This window comes from Dryobates pubescens, chromosome 14 (genome assembly GCF_014839835.1).
Source record: "Dryobates pubescens isolate bDryPub1 chromosome 14, bDryPub1.pri, whole genome shotgun sequence".
Classification (NCBI taxonomy): domain Eukaryota; kingdom Metazoa; phylum Chordata; class Aves; order Piciformes; family Picidae; genus Dryobates; species Dryobates pubescens.
In genome coordinates, this window is record NC_071625.1 from 10,442,046 (window position 1) to 10,462,118 (window position 20,073).

At 42.5% G+C, this 20,073-nt stretch overlaps 1 protein-coding gene across 1 annotated transcript; it reads left to right on the top strand.

Moving 5' to 3' along the window:
* The first annotated feature begins 935 nt into the window (after positions 1-935).
* TRHR (thyrotropin releasing hormone receptor) lies at positions 936-12,307 on the top strand. Its single transcript, XM_054167318.1, has 3 exons — positions 936-2,057; positions 11,033-11,416; positions 12,227-12,307. Exons 1-3 carry the CDS (start codon positions 1,257-1,259, stop codon positions 12,230-12,232), a joined length of 1,191 nt encoding a protein of 396 aa, XP_054023293.1. The 5' UTR covers positions 936-1,256; the 3' UTR covers positions 12,233-12,307.
* Positions 12,308-20,073: the final 7,766 nt, after the last annotated feature.

Genomic DNA, 20,073 nt, shown 5'->3' on the forward strand with positions numbered 1-20,073 from the left:
CTTCTAAGACAAAAATATAAGGAGAAACAGTGTGATGAAGGACAGCGATGAGGAGTTGTCAAGGGCTCTTTCAGGGAGCCCCGTAGAAGAGTTTGCTATTGTTCCTCTCACTCAGTCAGGAAGATTGCCAGCAAGTGAAACAGGAGAGCTCTGCATCCACCTCGGGGTGCAGCCAGGTTTATGAATACTGCTGCTGCATCCCTAGAGCTTTTGACGGTGCATCTTAAAGCAGATATTTCCACCAGCACTTGGTTTGTCTGTGGTTTTACCCAATCTGACTGAGCCAGAGAAGACTTCTTTGCAGAGGAAACGGTGGTGGATCAGTAATGCTTCGTGTGTGTGTGCACATGTGTGTGACTGATCTCATTAAGAGGCAATTTGTGCGCTGGTGGTTATATTGTTGCTCCTCTACAATCCCAAAAAGAGCTGAAGGGGCTCAGGAGTGATGACAGTAATAGAAAGAGAGGTTTTGAAGATAATTGTCTGTGCAGTAAAGACAGTCAATTTTTCCTGCTGCTTTCAAAAGCTGTGATACGAATCTGTAAGCTCTGAAGGGACTCTTACAGCTCCCTACAAAGCAGGAGGCAACTGTAAATTACCATCACTTTCACAAGGACAGGGCATGGAGGAAGTCAGAGTTTTAGCAGTTGGTGTATTTTTGTTGCCAGTCAATCTGCCCTTTGTTTGCCGGGGCGGATCAATGTGATCGATATGTGAAATAGACATCTGAAAACAGAGGGAAAGCAGCTTGAACCAGAAGACCCGTGGGGCTTCACAAATCCTTTCACCTCCCGCTGTTGTCTCCACCCTCGGTAAATTGTGACTCCTCCTGGAAAGCAGTGATGCTGAAGTCTGCCTGGGCTGGATCTGCTCAGTCCCGTGCCGTTCTCTAGCCAGCTGGAAGTGCAGCTCTGCTTTCTCTGCACCGCCTCCTCTGCAGGCAGGAAGCTCCCATCTCCACAGGCTGTGCTTTCATGAATGCCTCAACCCGGCTGTCAGAAAATAGCTTTTTCACCTGTGCAAATGAGCTGGCGTCTTAGAGGGATTAACCTGTCTCTGGTAGTTGAACTTACAAAGACCAAAAGTCCAGGTGCTTTTGGGGGAGTGGAGGACAGTACAGGAATGGGACTGTGACTACATGGAGAATGTGTTCTGGGGCTACAACTCACCCATGCTCTGCTCCACTCACCCCTTTGCAGGGAACCATGGAGAACACGTGCTGATACCAAGTGCTGGGCAGAAGCAGCAGTGGGCTGATGAAGATGGAGAATGGTACAAGGGAGGAGCAGAACCAAACTGGGCTGCTGCTGACAAGCCAGGAGATTGTTACAGCCGAATACCAAGTGGTTACCATCCTCTTGGTCCTCCTTATCTGCGGACTGGGCATCGTGGGCAACATCATGGTGGTTTTGGTGGTCCTCAGAACCAAACACATGAGAACTCCCACTAATTGCTATCTAGTGAGTCTGGCTGTGGCAGATCTCATGGTGCTTGTGGCTGCAGGACTACCAAATATCACAGAAAGCCTGTACAGATCCTGGGTATATGGCTATGTGGGGTGTCTCTGCATTACTTACCTCCAGTACCTAGGGATCAATGCTTCTTCTTTTTCCATCACTGCCTTCACCATTGAGAGATACATAGCCATCTGCCACCCAATCAAAGCTCAATTCCTGTGCACTTTTTCAAGAGCCAAAAAGATCATTCTTTTTGTCTGGGCTTTCACTTCCGTATACTGTATGCTCTGGTTTTTCTTGCTAGACCTTAATACAGTAGTCTACAAAGACACTACTGCTGTGTCCTGTGGCTATAAGGTGTCCAGGAGCTATTACTCTCCTATCTACATGATGGACTTTGGCATATTTTATGTTGTGCCAGTGGTGTTGGCGACTGTCCTCTATGTCCTGATTGCTAGAATACTGTTTCTGAACCCCATCCCTTCGGACCCAAAAGAGAACTCTAAGACATGGAGGAATGACGTGGCTCACCACAGCAAGCCTGTGAATTCCAAGATGACTAACAGAAGTTTCAATAGCACTATTGCTTCTCGAAGGCAGGTAGGAACAGCAGTTTGAAATGGCTTTCTAAAATCCAAAACTCCCTTGGTTATAGATCACTTGGTCTAAACTTGTGGAAGGGGTTAAAATATATCCTCCCTTTTTTGCTAAGTAGTCAGACCGAAATTCTGGGATATGTATACACATGCATATAAATATGTGTTGCTTTTTTTCTTTCCTGTTCACTATTATATGCCTCAAGGACTAAAAAAACCTTATATTTAATTTCCTACATAAAAAAAAACAAACCAGCAATTGGGAAGAATAGAGAATAAAACTTTTTTAACTGCAGTTTCTTTATATTGCCCTGTCAAATACACAAAGTGACTCATGAGTTGTTTGTGAAATCTGAAGAGAAGGAACTAACTTGGGATTTTAGGAGACTTGAGGCTTTTGTCCCATCTAAGGCACTATGTCATTCTGCAAATGTAGTTAAGTTGTTACTTTTCCTGCCTCTAATTCTGTATAAAAGTGGTTTGGAAATCCTAAGTGTATTGGTTATTCTTATCCTTCATGAAATGCTTTTATGCACTGATGGCTCAAAACAGGGACATAGGCTTGACTAGCTTCTGTTTATATTGTTAAACATGTATGCTACAACGTGTAGTTCTACAAGTAGAATATAGTTTTATGGTTACTTGCAATAAACCATACTGCCTGGTACTCACACAGCATGCAGCAGGTAGCACAGTTGGGTGCACTGCTGAGAAATGCAGGGTACATTGCCCTGGCAGGGGGATTGGACTGGATGATCTTTCAAGGTCCCTACCAACCCCTGATGTTCTGTGATACTATGATTCACAGCTGGCTCTCAGGAGAAGGGTCCAGCTGGGTCAGGCAGTGGGATGGGAGAGTTGGGAAGCAGTACTGCATGCTGACCGACTTGGCTTACACCCTTCAGCAGCCACTGCTCAGCAGCCTGGAGGGTCACTTTGCCAAGAGGGATGCTTCTACCTCCCTGTACTGTGCAGTCCCTGCAGGAAGCAAAACCAAGCTGTGAACCTTTTCAAACATGCTGAGTTCCCCCCTTCTGTGATGGGTTGAACTTTATTTTCTTCATATTTTGTGTAAATTGCTACTGTTTAATGAGAGGGACTGTTGTCCCTTATTACAGAGACAGTGCTGACCTCAAAGGTTAACTGAGCTACCCACTGGAGCATCCAGTGCTCACAAGAGCTCTAAAACCGTGCTTTGAAATGCACAACTGAAACCTGTGGGCTAGGTTATATTTCATTAAGTGTCCCCAGTTATAGCTAACCGTCAGATTAGAAGTGTTTAGTTTTGGTTTTCTTTGTCCATTATTTAGCAGCAGAAGAAAATCAGTATCACTTTATTCTGGATGCTTGATTACATGCTCAGCATCATTTTAAAACCAGTTTGAGCCTGAGAGAACAGAATGAAATGGTTTTGCTGTACACATTTCTTCAAGTTAAATAGGAAGGAAGTTGAGAAAGCAAAATTTCCCAACACCCTTCAGCTAAACCCAGGTCACAGAAGCTGAAACTGCAAAGCTTAGCAGAGGGGAAGGATCAATATGATTAGAAGATGATATAATGATCAAGAGTGTCTCTTGAGTCCATAGAGTTCAAAGTCCCATTTACTCGATTCAGAGCCAAAGAAGAAACTGCAATGCAAATTCAACATTAAGATTTATTTAGTAACTATGTGATCATGTGGATGGATGATCACAGGTCCTGCAACAGTGGACTGAAGTTGATTTCTACTCACTCACCAGAAAATACAGACTATGAATTTGGAGCTGCACAACTTAAAACATATTTGAATGTGTAAGGAATCCTGGACCTCAAGAAGCACTGGGAAACTGTAATTGCTGTCATAGAACTAGGGAACAAACTATGTGTGTCGGCAAGAAGGATTGAATGTGATCCAAAGAACCATGAGCCAATAAAAATCTTCTGGGTGGAGAAAAGCACAGTTATGGCCATGGGCAAAAGACAGACTTGATTTGGGGAAAACATAATCATAGAATCATAGAATGGTAGGGGGTGGGGGGACCTCTGAAGATCATCGCGTCCAGCATCCCTGCCAAAGGCAGGTCGCACAGAAACACATCCAGACAAGTCTTGGAAGTCTTTAGAGAAGGAGATTCCACAACCTTTCTGGGCTCTGTCACCCTTATGGTAGGGAATTTTTTTTTCATGTTGAGGTGGAACTTCTTGTATTGTAGTTTGTATCCATTGCCCATTGTTGTATCACAGGACACCACTAAAAAGAAACTAGTTTCTTCTTCTTGACTCCCACTCTTCAGTTATTTAGAAACATTAATAAGATCCCCTCTCAGTTTTCTCTTTTCCAGACTGAACAGCCTGAGGTCTGTAGGACAGTGATAAATACAAGCTGATAAGTACACCTTTTTCCCAGACCTCTCCTCTTCCCAGGCTCAACTTTCCTACCTCCTCCCCCCAAAGCAGTGTGGTGGGGCAGGGAATGGGTGTTGTGGTCAGTCTCAGTTAGTTTAATGCTTTTGTTGTTCCTTCTCCCTCAGGAAGAAAACTCCTTGCAGTCTTCCCCTGCCGTAAAGTCTGTCCCTCCCATATAAGGTATTCCTCCATGAACTTCTCTCGTGAACCTGGATCCCTTCTCCAGGCTGCAGGTCTCCCTCAGCCCACTCTAGTCAGCTGATCACAGTTTTCCCTGTTCTCCATTTCAGGGATTCTTTTCCCAAGCCTTTTATTAAACAAATGAAAGGGGGGAAAAGTTTCATTTAGTCAACAGAAAATGTGTTATTCAAAGTACTAGGAACAATTTTCATATTTATTATGAAATGAACAAAGGTTCACTGACAAGCAACACCAACCAACACTAAATGCTTCTTTACAGCATACAGTAAGATGGATAAAAGCTAATTCTGCCTCTCTTACTTTTTTTTTTCTATGTGAGTGCTTAATTTTGCTAACAGTGCTTCTTTTCTTCCAGTGGCATATCTCAAAAAGTTAGTTGTTTAGTCCAATCATATCATCTAAGGTCCTTCCATGGTTGATTTAAACAGGTAGGTTGCCCTCTAGAGAAAGTCCTTTCTTGGACATTGATGAAGTATAGGATGACTTTTCCTCTAGAGAGACCCTTCTGTGATCCTGCTTTGGCAGGGTGTTTGGACGTGGGGATCACTGGAGGTCCCTTCCAACCTCTAACAATCTGTGATTCTGTTCTCTCACAGCAGAGTAAGCATAGATTCCAGCTGCAATGCAAGATAACATTTGCAGAACTTGCATGAAGTTCTCCATCATACTGCATGGTTTCACTTGGGGTGTTGTTATCACAGGACTTTTATCCTTTTATTTATTTAACCTTCTTCCTCATTGAACAAGTTCTTTTGGATTACAAAATCACAGTGGCATAGACACATACAGAATCACAGTGGTATATTCCAATGAACACCACCAAGCACAAGAAAGATACTATTCATAGAATCATAGAATCTATAAGGTTGGAAAAGACCTCATAGATCATCATGCCCAACCATTAGATGCTTTTAAAACACCGGAGTGATTCTGTGCACAGTAACTCAGCAACTATGACTATTCTTTTGTCTATCAGTCTAAGAAAGATTAGTATTCAAAGGAGAAGGAAGCAACTACCAAAATGTGATTGCCATGGTAATGAAAATGTATCTTCCTTAAAGTGACAAGGTTTTAAAGCAGCAAGGAAGAGCAGAATACTAGTTTAGAAGTAGAATATTGGGAATCTGTTTAGTGAAAAACATTGAAAATATTTTCCAGAACATACTCAGAAACCAAAAGATAGGGCTTGATGTTGCATGCAGCCAAGAACACATTCTCTTCTCTTTGCTATCATTCAAAGTATACCTGAAACTGGTATGAAAATGGATTAGCTCAAAGCATGTCCCCAAGACAGGAGCAGTTAGTGTGTAGTGAAGGAGGCTGCTAGGGCCACTGCTTTCAGGGAGCTTTGGTGTACGGTCAGTTACAGGTAATAAAAAGCAGGTTCTTAAAAAGGTTTGCCCTCTTATCACTCACCTGACATCAACTACTTATCCCCTTCCCAAATGATGTTTAGTTACTGTGAGAAATTGTAATATTTGGCTTTTGCAAGGAGAATTGCTGGGAACTGTGGGGTTCAATCTTTGGGCTGATCGGTTGGTCATGGTCTTTATTGTGTGGGATCCTTGTGTATTGGGAGAGAAAGGTGAGGCACCGACATGTCTGAAGACTGGCCAGGTCAAAAGTGCAGGTTTTGTCCCAGCCCTGATGGAGAAGGGTGGGAGCTGCTGGGGGAAGGTATGAATGTGTATGTTTGACGTTTATGTAAGTTCAACTCGTGTCGTTACGGTGCGCCTCTAGCAAACCTGCTAGGGTAGTTTTGCCTTTATTTTATGATAAACTGGTTGTATTTGAAATTTAGCAGTGAGCTTGTTCCTCACATTACCTTTCATATGAAGTGATTTGGAAAAGGTTATGGCAGTTTACTTAAGTAAAGTGGGCCAAACTTTCCTCTAAGCTATTTCTGTGCAGCCCCACCCATTCCAATGGTTTCTAGTGTGGATAAGAAAGTAGATTTGGCCTAAATCCTGTGTTTAGAAGCTACATTCATCCATAAAGGTAAATTTAGGTGTGAAAAAGTGCAAGGTGGAATTGCAGCGTCTTCGCATCAGGAGCCATGATGAGTGCCTCAGCCTGCAGTCGGCTTCTGGCCACACTGGAGACAAAGTGAGTGGTGCCAGAGAACTCTGTAAGAGCTGCTATCATTTGCATGTTGGCCATGCTCTGAAGTAGCTGGTGGTGAAAATCCACTGCACCTGCAGCCAGCTTAGGGAGCATTTATCAACAAATAAATAATTGTTTCAACTCAGTGCCTTGCAGTCGGTCTCAGAGATAAGACTGCTACTGGTCAGATGGATCAGGCAACTGAATTTCTGCCTGGCAATAGAGGGCTTGTGACAGATTTTGTGCTTTTGGAGCTTTGGGAGGACATGCACTGCAGACAAGTTAAAATTATGAATCCTCCTCACTGTTTTGCACTGACTGAACCACTTGGAGATGCCACTAAAGAGGTGCCATCTGTGGGCCATGCTTCTGCCTCTTCTCTTGCACTGACTGTAGACTCCATGGCAGCATATGAATACACAAGCTTAGCAAACTGGAAACCAGCTCTTCGTAGAAGTGCTTCTTTGTCAGTTGGACCAGCAGTCTGATATGGACCACACCCTCAATTTGGGGGCCAGCCCAAAGAAGGGAGGTGAGAAGAGGATTTCTTTTTTAGCTGCACTCACACAATACTTTGTCTTCAGTGTAGGTCAAGACCAGGACTTAGCAGAGTCTGAGTGCTTCAAGGCATGAAGTCTACTGGCATTTTTAAACACATTTGAAACTGCAACTGACCTGCCCTGGATTTGTCTCAGATCAGGGCACTTCGTGCTGTGATCATAGCATCTTTTTATATGGTGCTAAAAGCCAGTTCTAAGATCTTGTTAAATCACAGCCCCAGCAAGCTGAACATGACAGCAGTACAAGCTAGTGTTGTTAGACAGAAGGAAAATATACGTCAAGCTGCCAGTATACACAAATTCAACTAATAGTTTGCACACTGCATACATGTATGTCTTTGAGGCATATAGAATGCAGCCACTTGAAGAGTAACAGCCTTTTCTCATTGCTGTAATGTATTAATTGTGTGACTCTAAAATATCCTCTCCCTGACAGTGAGATTAATTTGCTCTAAGTTCAACTCAGGATTCAAAATGACAGCTGTGTCATTGTAAGTAATTCTCTGAGCAATTTTTTGTTAAAGACATGCTCAGAAGAAATATAAATTGCCAAGGATCAGTAGGTATGATAACAGGAGTCTCCTGCTGAGCACTGAGCAAAGGACTCTGATGCCTGGGTAGACTATTACCCACTGAATGCCGGAGATGATGCAGCACATCTATTAGTTGGGCTCGGCCCCATTGTTAGCCCAAGCTCCACAAATGCTTGCTTTCTTCCTTTAAATGTGGGCCATTTTACATGGTGAATGATTATTCTCAGTGGAATGGATGTGCTCAATTTGGAGGTACAGGCTGGAGCCGAGCTGGAGGGAGGAGAGGCAGCAGGTGAAAATTCTTGAGTCTTCCTCAGCCAGAGCTGGTCAGTACTGGGCCACCTCAGTCCATGCAGCCATGTTCATAAGACAGGTCCCTTTAAAGGAAAATTCACCCTTTTACCTACCTGAGACATTCATATTTTCATTCTGCTCTGTTGTGATGATTATGCACTGCAAACATGAAGAGCAGTCTAGAAGTCATAAGAAAATGTATCAGTCAAGTGACAAAAAAAGAGATAATATTTTTCAGTCTTATTTTTCACTTTTCCTAAAAACAGCTATATGAAAATAAAAAGTCAGGTTGAAGGGAGAAGAATTATAAGATAAAATTGTACCTTTTGAATATGTACATTTAAAGATCAACAGATTAAAAACCATCAATTTGTAGAGTAATTTTGCTCATTATCCTTTTCCTTATCATAATATCTATAACAAAACCAACAAGTTGGCATATGTGTGTCTGTGTTTTTCTAGAGAGCTAGAAGAAAATAGATCCCTTAGGTAGTGAGATGGAAGGCTTTCAATACAATGAGTTATTTGGTATACTCTTTCATAACTTCAATCTAAAATACACACCTACAACTGGCATGAATGAAACTTTTATTGGTGAATAGAATAGAATAGAATAGAATAGAATAGAATAGAATAGAATAGAATAGAATAGAATCAATAAGGTTGGAAAAGACCTCAAAGATCATCAAGTCCAACCTGTCACCCAAGACCTCATGACTATTAAAGCATGGCAACAAGTGCCACGTCCAATCCCCTCTTGAACACTTCCAGGGACAGTGACTCCACCACCTCCCTGGGCAGCCCTTTCCAATGGCTAACAACTCTCTCAGTGAAGAACTTTCTCCTCACCTTGAGCCTAAACTTCCCCTGGTACAGCTTGAGACTGTGTCCTCTTGTTCTGGTGCTGGTTGCCTGGGAGAAGAGACCAACACCAACCTGTCTACAACCTCCCTTCAGGTAGTTGTCAAGAGTAATAAGGTCTCCCCTGAGACTTCTCTTCTCCAGGTTAAGCAACCCCAGCTCCCTCAGCCTCTCTTCACAGGGCTTGTGCTCCAAACCCCTCCCCAGCTTTGTTGCCCTTCTCTGGACACATTCCAGCAACTCAACATCTTTCCTAAACTGAGGGTCCCAGAACTGGAGACAGTACTCAAGGTGTGGCCTAACCAGTGCTGAGTACAGGGGCGGAATGACTTCCCTGCTCCTGCTGGCCACACTGTTTCTGATGCAGGGCAGGATGCCATTGGTCTTCTTGGCCACCTGGGCACACTGCTGGCTCATGTTCAGCCTACTATCAACCAGTAACCCCAGGTCCCTTTCTGCCTGGCCACTCTCCAGCCACTCTGCCCCCAGCCTGTAGCACTGCATGGGGTTGTTGTGGCCAATGTGTAGATCTGCATCTATCCTTTCTGCAAGCAATGGAATTCTAACCCATATAGCCAGAATGTACCCTGTGGTTACAGGAATATCTGTTTCATTGAAGCATAACTTCAGGTACCCAGAAAGAAGAAATCACAGAATCACAGAATGTTATGGGTTGTAAGTGACCTCGAAAGATCGAGTCCAATCCCCCTGCAGAGAAGGACCACCTCCAGCAGGTCACACAGGAATGCATCCAGGCAGATTTTGAATGTCTGCAGAGAAGGAGACTCCACAACCTCTCTCCAGAGCTCCAGCACCCACACAGTGAAAAAGTTTTTCTATAGTTTACATAGAACCTCTTCTTCTCCAGCTTGCACCCATTGCTCCTTGTCCTGTCATTGGAGCCTGGTTCCATCCTCCTGACACTGGACTTTCACATATTTATAAACATTAATGAGGTCACCCCTCAATCTCCTTCAAGCTAACGTGACCCAGCTCCCCCAGCCTTTCCATAAGGGCGAAAGCAAAGGTAAAGAGAATTTATTGAGACCAGTCTTTCAGCAGGCAACAACAGTCTTAGGTCAAGAAGAAAGGCAAAAAATAAAACAAATACAACCAAAAAAAGCAGTCATAGCTCCCTAAAATCAGTGCCAATGTTCACACACACAGAGTTAATAAAGTCATCTCCTGACTCAGAGGAGGCTATGCCACCACAATATCCCACTGTCACACCTCACTGTGCATTCTTTTATTTGTTAAAACAAATTTACAAACTGGATTTAAGTTCTTATAATAATCAAGTCATTGATAGCCCCTTTTCTCCTGGCTCTGTAAACTTTAACATTTCAGAGTAAACATCAGATAATGAAGATCTAATTAAATATTGAGGATTTGAGGAATAGAAATTGTTTCTTCCCCCCACCATTATTTTTGGCTTTTGGAAATTCTTTCATGGTGGCTATTAAAGTAGACAGTCTATATAGACTTCAGGTTCAATTACTCTACAGACCAAAATTATGCTCAGACTCCAGCTGGGAGTTTCTGATCAGCATTTGATTCAGAAAGATTTTCTAAAGTAGGAAGGACAAAAAACCCCAAACTCCAAATTCCCCCTAGTTTTTATTAAATGACTCTTTCCAGGTGACCAGCAAATTCAGTTACTCTACAGACTATAGTACAGATTATCCTCTCCTAAAGAAGGAGATAGAATGTGATTTGAAACAATTACTTTAGACACTTCCCCCCCCATTTGAATTAATACCTCCTGCAAGCTTGAGATGTTGCAAAGTCTAAGGCCTGCAACTATTAGCTTACTGGCTTGTCACCTGGAAAGAGTTATTTAACAAGAAATAGGCAGAAATTTGAGCCAGCTTTTTTTGTTCTTCTTACTGTAGAAAACTTTTCTGAATCAGACACTGATCAGAAACTTGCAGCTGGAGTCTCACCACAGTTTTGCTTTGGCCCTCAGAGAGGAATGCATATGTTCCTTTCAGGATGGGTACTAACCTTCTGCCCCAATTCTATTTATCTCTGTGTTCCTCCAGGTTACCAAGATGCTGGCTGTGGTTGTGATCCTATTTGCATTTCTGTGGATGCCCTACCGCACACTGGTTGTGGTCAATTCCTTTCTCTCCAGCCCATTTGAAGAAAACTGGTTCCTGCTATTCTGCAGAATCTGTATTTATTTAAACAGTGCCATCAACCCTGTCATTTACAATCTCATGTCCCAGAAATTCAGAGCAGCCTTCAGGAAACTCTGCAACTGCCAGCAGAAACGGGAGAAGAAACCAGCTAATTATAGTGTGGCCCTGAATTATAATGTCATCAAAGAGTCTGATCAATGCACTGAGCTAGAAGACATCACTGTCACCAACAGCTCCCTGTCCTCTACAAAATTGTCCCTTGGTGATACATGTTTGTCATCTGAGGTAAGAGTTAATACATTATAATATTTGGTGTAGAGTCCTCATGAACCAGAGCATGTTTGTGTGCACAGGGCTGTGCTGGGCTAGAGTTCAGATGTAGCAGTGCGGTAAAGGACCAGAGAAAGCTGGCAGTGACAGGTGATATGTGACTAAACAGGACATGTTTGGGAGGGAGAACTGCCCAGTCGTGAAAAGTGGTGCTCTGAAAGTGCCTTGTACCCAGCATGAGGCGTGTGAGGAGGATTCAGGGAAAGAGGTAGGATAAGCCTTAGCCTCGGAGGAGCAGAGTGCAATTGTGAAGCATCAGAAAGTAGTGTTTGGGCATCGTGCCTCACACATGTCTCTGGAAGGAAGGGGTCATTGGCCTCTGAGTTCAGTGCTTCCTCCTGGACATGCTCTAGCTACCTGCAGGAGGACAATGGGATATTTTCTTGTGCTTCACCCCCTGGCTCTAGCTTGGGTTTAACTAGCCTGGTGCAACCATGCAGCTGGAGGTAAGAGAAGACCTGAATCTCCCCCCATAATAGCACTCTGGTCCTTAGAGTGCCAAAAGCCATGTTCATTTCCATGCTACCTGCACCATTCCCATTTGTGGCACATCTCTCTACCTCACCTCTCTTCTGCATGCATGTTACTGTTTTCACCATGCTTTTTTTTTGCACAGTACTACTTAAATGCTGTTTGGAAACCTCTATGGAACTTAGATCTTACAATCCAGATGATCCACAGAGAGGCCTTGTTTTTAATTTTCTTTTACAAATTACATGAGAATGAAAAATATTTCTTTCTCAATTTGCTTCTTCTCATTTTCAGCCCTGAGACCCACTGTGTCCTGAATACTTGGTCATATAAAACTTTTGGATGCTCTGTTCTCACCAACCTGCATGGAATGTAAAAGAATTTCTGCGCAAAGAACTGCAGGAGTCACCAAGTATCTCTCCACACCTGTTTGCATTCAGGAAGAAAAAGCAGCCTCTTAGGAAGTGTGAAGAATATACTAAGTGTGACTGAGCCCAGCACTCAACATAACTTTAAGCAGGTGAGCTGACTTCACTGCAATATCCGAATCCTTTGTCTCATGCATTGGCTAAAGTGTGTTATCTATGTTCTCAAAAACCAAGGCTGCCCAGGACACCTCCACAGATGCAGAGTGGGGCAGTAGCTGATGCTCCCAGTGAAGGTGAGAGGCAAGGAGAGGAACTGCCCTCCTGTGTGGCTGTGCTGGGCAGTACCAGTGGAGCCCACCAGACAGCAGCTAGAGCCGCTGCTGATTACAAGAATTACTCGCCATTACCCACTCCCTCACCCCACAGAAGTGCAGTTCTACTTGTGAGCATCATAATCAGACAGCTGATGACAAAGACCCTAATATCTCTTTTATTTCCCCCCCTTCTTTTTAAAAACTTTGAACAGCATGAAACAGGGAGACCATTCAATGAATTTGCAGCAGAGAATAAACAAATTAAAAGTTAGTAGAAAATGAGAAAAAAAAAAAATTTACTCATTTTTTAACCAGCTAGTTTAGAGAAAATGTGCTGATTGAAATAGAAGTCTCAGCTAATACCGAATCCTGTCAGAACTTGACAGCTATTGAAGAGTATTGGACAGGCTTTTACCAGTTAATTTTATCTTGGTTCAATAGTAATTGTGTCTCAAACTGTTACAGGAGGGTTATAGATTCAGTAGAGATAATGTCCAGGGAAAAGAGGGAAATTCAATGAATAATGACACTTTTTTCATTTGTTAGAGGTCATCCATTAGAATACTTCAGGATACATAAAGTGTTTGTCAGAAGAGAGTCACCAGTTTCTCACTGCTTTCACTCGTGTTCAGCCATATTCTCAAGCGTAAAGAGAAAGCTGAAAATACCTTGATAGACCTTAGGTTTAATTTTGTATTTGAACCCATGGCTGATGTATCCAAAAGCCTCTGTTCAATGTTGTCTGGATGGCAAGGAGGAAGCAAACAGTCTTGTGTCCTGCTCCATGGGCATCCTTGCTTTGAGTCCTGTTTTAACTTGCAGTGCTCCACAGGTGTGTCCTAACTCGGTAGAATGATGGCAGGGCATGGAAAGAGCCAACAGCAATATGTTTCTAATCTAAAGTACAAACATGACAAACTACCCCCAGAAAGCTGTTTTACCTTTCATTTCCATCAGCACTTACCTTTCATTTTGGCAAGCATAGGGAGAGAAACCAAGGGAGCATCCTGCTTCTTTCAGGTAAATTATGGCAAGTCAGTTTTAAAACCAAGCCGAACACCACACCTGTGGGCACTTGCCAGGGGCAGGCTGTACACCAGAGCCCATCCCATGAAGCACAGGAGCTGGCAGACCTTTGGCTGGGGCAGAGCCAGTGGCTGGATCCAAGCAGGCTGTGTTGCAGCATTTTCTAAACCCTCTGCATTGGGGATCTTAGTTACTGGAGGGCTGGGGCTTGCCGGCTTGTCTGCCTGGGTAACACAGGCCACCAGACACATGCAGAGGGGTCTGTTTCTGTGCAGATACTTCATCACTGTGGTATCTGAACACCCACACAGCTGGAAGGGGGCTGTGCAGATTCTACTGCTATTAAAATAATAAAGAAAAAATACAATGACAGAGTCAGTCACATGGCAGTCAAACAGGTAAAGCTGACCAGGGTTCAAGAATCAAAAGTGAAGAATACCAATGTTATTCTACATGTTAGTACCTAGCAATCATGTTCCACAAATACAATACTGTAGGAGTGACATACACTCTTGAGTTTGATGTGTAATTACAGAGCTCTGTGGCATTTTGCTGTTCACACTTGCTTAAAGCTGCAGTTTGCCACCATAAGGGGAGATCAAGGAGAGATCTCATAGTCTGTGTTAACATTTTCTCCAAGGCAACTGTCACAGTAAAATGAAATTATCTGGGAAATATTACCTGGACTTTTATATTTACTTAGCCAAGAGACATATTCAAAGTAAAAGCCAAGGTACTGTTTATGACTGAGCAAATCCTTTGTGTGCAGTCAGTCAGCACTGCACACAGCTTATCCAAGTGAATACTGGAGGGAAAGGGTGAGGAGGTGGCTGCTGGGCACCTGGAAACCCCTTCACTCTTCAAATGCTGTTATCAGTTAGGCTCCTATCCAGACCTTTCAAACAAGGTCCTACCTTCTAGACTTTCTACAGAGGTGTCAGAACTAGGTCCTTTTCTTATTTCAAAATGAGCAGACCTCCAGGACAAGCAGCAGGCAAAGAGAAGACATGCCACAGAAACCTGGTTATGGTGTTGGCAGCACGACTGGCTGGGCTGAGAACTGAGCCAAGTATCTGTGTAGTAACAGCAACACAAACTCACACTTTTATCTTGACCCTTTTCAGACTACAGACCGAACTACAGCTCTACAAACTGAGAACATCAAAAGTAAATTCTCTCCTTTATTTGCCTTTTTGCTCAAAAAGTAGCTCGCTGCTTTCTCAGCACCTGTCTCCATAGTTCTTTTTTTCTCAGATGCTCAGGTGAGGTATTTATTGCTAGTGAAATTTCATCAAGGGCTAAAATCTTCGTAGCTGATTGTGTGTGCACCATCACTCGGAACAGCAAATGAAAATTAATGATTTCACACTGGTATTTATTTGTGCAAACAGAAATGATTATGCATGCAAAATTGGCTGCAGGAATGCAATAGCTGAAATAGCAGATTTCAGCTCAGGTGTGATTTTTAACTCATAATGTGCTGTGACTGTGCCTTTTTAGATGTTATTTGTGAGATCCATGCTAATGTACTGATGCCTGCAGCTGGCACTATGAAACTGCGCTAGATATCTTGCTAATGTGATTTAAGACCTATTTCTGTGTTTGCCCTTCCATTTATAACAACAAACTTTTTTTTCTTGTACCTACATATTGTAGATTAGATAAGTGGGCATGCATTTGTATAAAGTTCTGTGTGATTTAGAGTTTATTGATAATATAGCAAACTTTGCTAGAAGTGAAGGTGAATGGATGTCAGCTACTCTTTCTATACTTTGCGGATAACAAATTCCTTTGCGACCTTTAATTCAAAAGAATTGTCTGATTGGTAACAATGTTGAAATCTATGTCTGTATCTAATGGCTTTGATGTAAGAGCTTTCCTTGTTACTGCATTTTTATTTGGAAATTTGCCCAGCATGTAACAGAAGAGATGCTGCTGTAGCATCTGATTTTTGGAGCTACACTTCTTCCCATCTGACATGCTGAGATGTTGGGAGCTTCAGTGTCGGTAAGTGGTGTAGCTGAGAAACGTTTTAAAAAACACACTTTGGTTCAAATTAGTGCATGACCTCTTTGAGGTCAAAATTAAGGCTCTGTCAAAGTAGCTCCAATGTGTTGTGAAGGACTTTAAGATGCTTGGTCACAAGTCAAATGACTGAGCTCTCCTTAGCTTCCCCCCATAAACAGTTATCCAATACAACTGATTGAAGGACTGATCCTACTTCAGGAGCTGCTGCTTTAGCTGCCCTACTAGACAGCAAATGCTTGGATCAGTCACCTGGCCTTTGGAAGTGCATAAATATTTCTTGGTGGCTTTTTAAAAAGGTGTTCTACAAAATGTGCAAAAGTAAGTTGTTCTTTCAACAGTGCTGCATATGCTTATTTATTTTTCCACTGTTGTACGAATTCTACTGTGTACAATTCAATTTTTTTACAAACTGCAATGAAATTTCAACATGATCTTTCACCATTTTGTTGCCTCTTCTTTAGACAGAATTGTTTCTTTGATGTTTTGTTCTTTTCAATAAGAGATTTTCATCGCTGCTACTGGGATACAGTGACACAGCAAACACCGGTGATTTGGTTCAGCTGAAGCGATTAGGACTCCAGGATTCCTTAATTTAGGAGCTGAATCCTGGAAGTTTGATTCACACAAACAGTTAAAGAGCAGCTGATTTATAAGGAATTTCTTTTTCACTTACCCAGAGTGATTCTGATCTCATTCTGTCACTGCATGTGGCTTATAATTCTGTTTGTTAATAGGAATGTGAAATTGTTCAGAGAAGTGTACTGCTGATACATGTAGTCCTAAAAATGAAGAACAATTTTTGTTCAACAGAAGCATTTTTGTATTTCTTTGATGCATGCCACTGTGGAGATTAATTTGTGATGGATTTTTGTTGCTACTCTAATAAAACGTTGAGCAAGATAATTATACTGCAGCTTGAATTTCTTAACAACCATTTGAATACATACACCTTTTGCTGTGCTGTCCTTGGCAATGAACAGAAGATGTAACTTTTTTTTTGTCATCCCTAGGTGAATGAGCACCCTGAAAAAGCAGGGTTTGTTTCCTGAAGGAAGAGCAGTTTGTTAGTAGTCTACCAGTTACAGTGCTTAAATGGGAGAGGATTAATGTAATCCCTTGGTCCCTACTACAGGGATCATTTATGTATTTTGCACTGAACAGCAAAAATAAACAAAGTAGGGAAAAAAAAATTATATATATTTTGGGAACAGGGCCACAGAGCAGAAGGCAGTTTGTTCTTTAGTCCCAACAAAAAACTTCCCTACTCTATGGGTACTGCCTTGCTTTCTCAGTGATGTCAACCACCTGTGCTTGGACTCAGCATTAAGAGGACAAATGGAAGTACTTGGTCTGCCCTGACTTTCCTCCAGATAGTGCATGGGAGACTCTCACACAGGAGCAGGGCTGCATTAGCTAGAGGTTAGACTAAAGCCATATGCATGTCTTATTTCTTGGGTAAATGCTCTGTCACTAGTACTAAATACAGACAGCCCATTCTCCTATCAAATCTTGCTGATTGCTGTGAATCCCAGGTAGTACGCTTCATAATATTTTGACTTGGTACCCAAATCAGGTTGTCTACATGGGCATGAATAACCCCAAAACTCAGTACATGGTGGGAGCTGACCTGCTGGAGAACAGCTCTGAAGATATGAGGAGCTGTGCATCCTGGTGAACAAACCGACCATGAGGTTGTAATCAGCCCTTGCAGCAAAGAAGGCCACAAACCTTCCAGAGTATCAACAGCAACTGACTTAATTCACAGTCACCAAATCTGCCATGAAAACAAAAGAATGCGTGATGAGAACTTAATTCTCTCCACTAAAACATGAGCATCAAAGCCCATTTAGAACAGTTATGGAAAGATTTATGGTTTCTCCAAGGGCAAGCTGTACATTGTGTGGGCAGGCATTGTCATTCAGGATGATAATCAGCAGATATTGCAAAGGGCCAGGGAGTTATTCAGCACATATGATGCATGTTTAGAAATGAAATGGGAAACAGCCCTAGCTCTTCTGTGTGGAAGACTCTTGAAAATATGACTTTTTATAAATGAACATGATTTTTTTAATGCAATAGTGGAACCTACCCTTCTGTGCAAAACAACAATTAAAAGAGCAAACAAGACTGTGAGCAGATACAGTAGACATGTAGGAGAGGCAGATGACAATGTTCCTACTGCAGTGAGAAGGGTTAGTATAATTTTTTTAGTGGTCATGTTTAGAAATAAGTTGCACATCAAAGACATTTCAAAAACAGTTGCTGTTGTACTAAAATTGGATGTAACAAAATGCTGTGTCTGATGTACTGAAAACATAAGGGAGCATGGAGTGAGCTCAGGTAGGTTTTCTAAATTGCAAACTCCAGTTTTAATTTCCCCAATGATACGACCTTCTGGAGTGTCAGACTGAAGTTCAATAGCCTACTTCTTATTCTGACTCCTTCAATTAAGTATTTTGGTGTTAAGGAAAATTATTCTGTGGGTGACAGTTGCACGTAGTGGATAGCAGTGAATTAAGCAGCAGCAGCTCAGCACGGGCACCATCCTGCTGCCATCACCTCTGTTAATAGAATCATAGAATGGTCTGGGTTGGAAGGGACCACTGAAGGTTGTCTAGTCCAACCCCCCTCTGCAGTCAGCAGGGGCATCCTCCACTAGATCAGGTTGTCCAGGGCCCTGTCAAGCCTCACCTTGAATACCTCCAGGGATGGGGCCTCAAATACCTCCCTGGGCAACCTGGAGTCTCTGGAGTGCTCTTAGCCCATGGCAAGTAACACTCTTGCAGGAAAAGGGCAAGAGTCAGCCTGGCCTGGCAGTATGCCCAGTAAGAACCTTAGGTGTTGCCACCCTCTCTGCGAAGACAAGAGAATTTATATGGTATGGAAATGGACCACACGGTGCCTGTTGGGTCTGAAGCTAGCAAGCAGATTGTGCCCTATGTGCCCTAGTTTGAGTGTAAACATAGACACAGTCATTTCTTCATGGGAACTAAATGACTTTACTAGCTTCTTCTTTTTTTTTTTTTTTTTTTTCTTTCTTCCTTTTCCCCCCCTTTGTTTTAAAAAGCAAAGCAAAACAAAACAAAACACAAAAAACCCCAGCAAACCAACCTCCTCTTCTCCAAAGGTAGCAATGAATCTTTCTTCCCAATTTCCATAACCAGCTTAAACTTGTAAAACTTGTTCTCTGCCCACAGTTTGGCCCTTAACACCCAGATCTGGAATTGGATTTGCATACTAGAAAGCATGTCTACTTTCTTGATTGATAGTAAATGGACTAATAAAAGGTATCACTTCTCCCCAGGAAATATCATTCTGCTGTTATAAACAAGAAGAAAACAAACTTCAGTATAATATGAAACTGTATTTTTCATAGGGAGACGTGTTTTCTGTTTGCAGTTTGTGCCCTTCACTAAAAGTTAGTGAAAGGACAAGAGAAACAAGCAGTGCAAAGCAAAGACAGAAGACCAAGAAATTACAGAAGGGGTAAACTCCATCTAATTAAGTTAGTAACTAATGACAGCTTTTTAAGTGCCTTTCTCAAGATTCCAAGTTTGTGCTGAAGTGCTACCTGAATTCTTCCTATCCCCAAATCAGTGGAGCATGAGCATATGCTTGGTGACCTCTGTGTGCTGAAAAAGCCCTATAGAGCAGCATTCACTAATGAATGAATATTTTTTTATCTAAATGAGAAAGAATATATAAGCACTCTCATTTCAGTCAGAGGAATCCCCTCCCTTTGTACCCCACAGCTTGATCTCACAAATACAACTGCTGCCTCTGGCACAAAAAGCCTACCATTAGTGTCCTGTTTCCTGCCAAGGAACCCACAACATAACACAACCCTGACCATTCACAGAATCACAGAAAAGAATCACAGAATTAACCTTCAAGATCATCAAATCCAACCTATCACCCAACACCATCTAATCAACTAAACCATGGCACTAAGTGCCTCATCCAGCCTCTTTTTAAACACTTCCAGGGATGGTGACTCCACCACCTCCCTGGGCAGTCCATTCCAATGGCCAAACACTCTGTGAAGAATTTCTTCCTAACATCCAGCCTAAACTGCAAAATTGTTTTAGAATCATAGAATTGTTGGGGCTGGAGGGGACCTCAGGGATCATCCAGTTCCAACTGCCCTGCCATGGGCCAGGAGCCCTCACACTAGATTTAGGTTGCCCAGAGCCACATCCAGCCTGGCCTTAAACACTCGCAGGGATGGGGCTTGTATCACCTGGGCTTCTTCCAGTGTCTCACCACCCTCACAGTGAAGAATTTCTTCCTAACATCCAATCTGAATCTATCAATTTCTATTTTTTTTCCCACTCCCACTAGTCCTATCATTACCTAGCACCCTAAAAGTTCCTTACCTGCCCTATTTTCCCCCATTTCCCCCCTC

What these genes read in the sequence shown, in the direction of transcription:
- TRHR (XM_054167318.1), top strand. Translation starts at nt 1,257, where the DNA reads ATGAAGATGGAGAATGGTACAAGGGAGGAGCAGAACCAAACTGGGCTG. An exon ending in CTATTGCTTCTCGAAGGCAG is followed by an intron (nt 2,058 to 11,032) that starts GTAGGAACAGCA and finishes GTGTTCCTCCAG; the next exon opens with GTTACCAAGATGCTGGCTGT.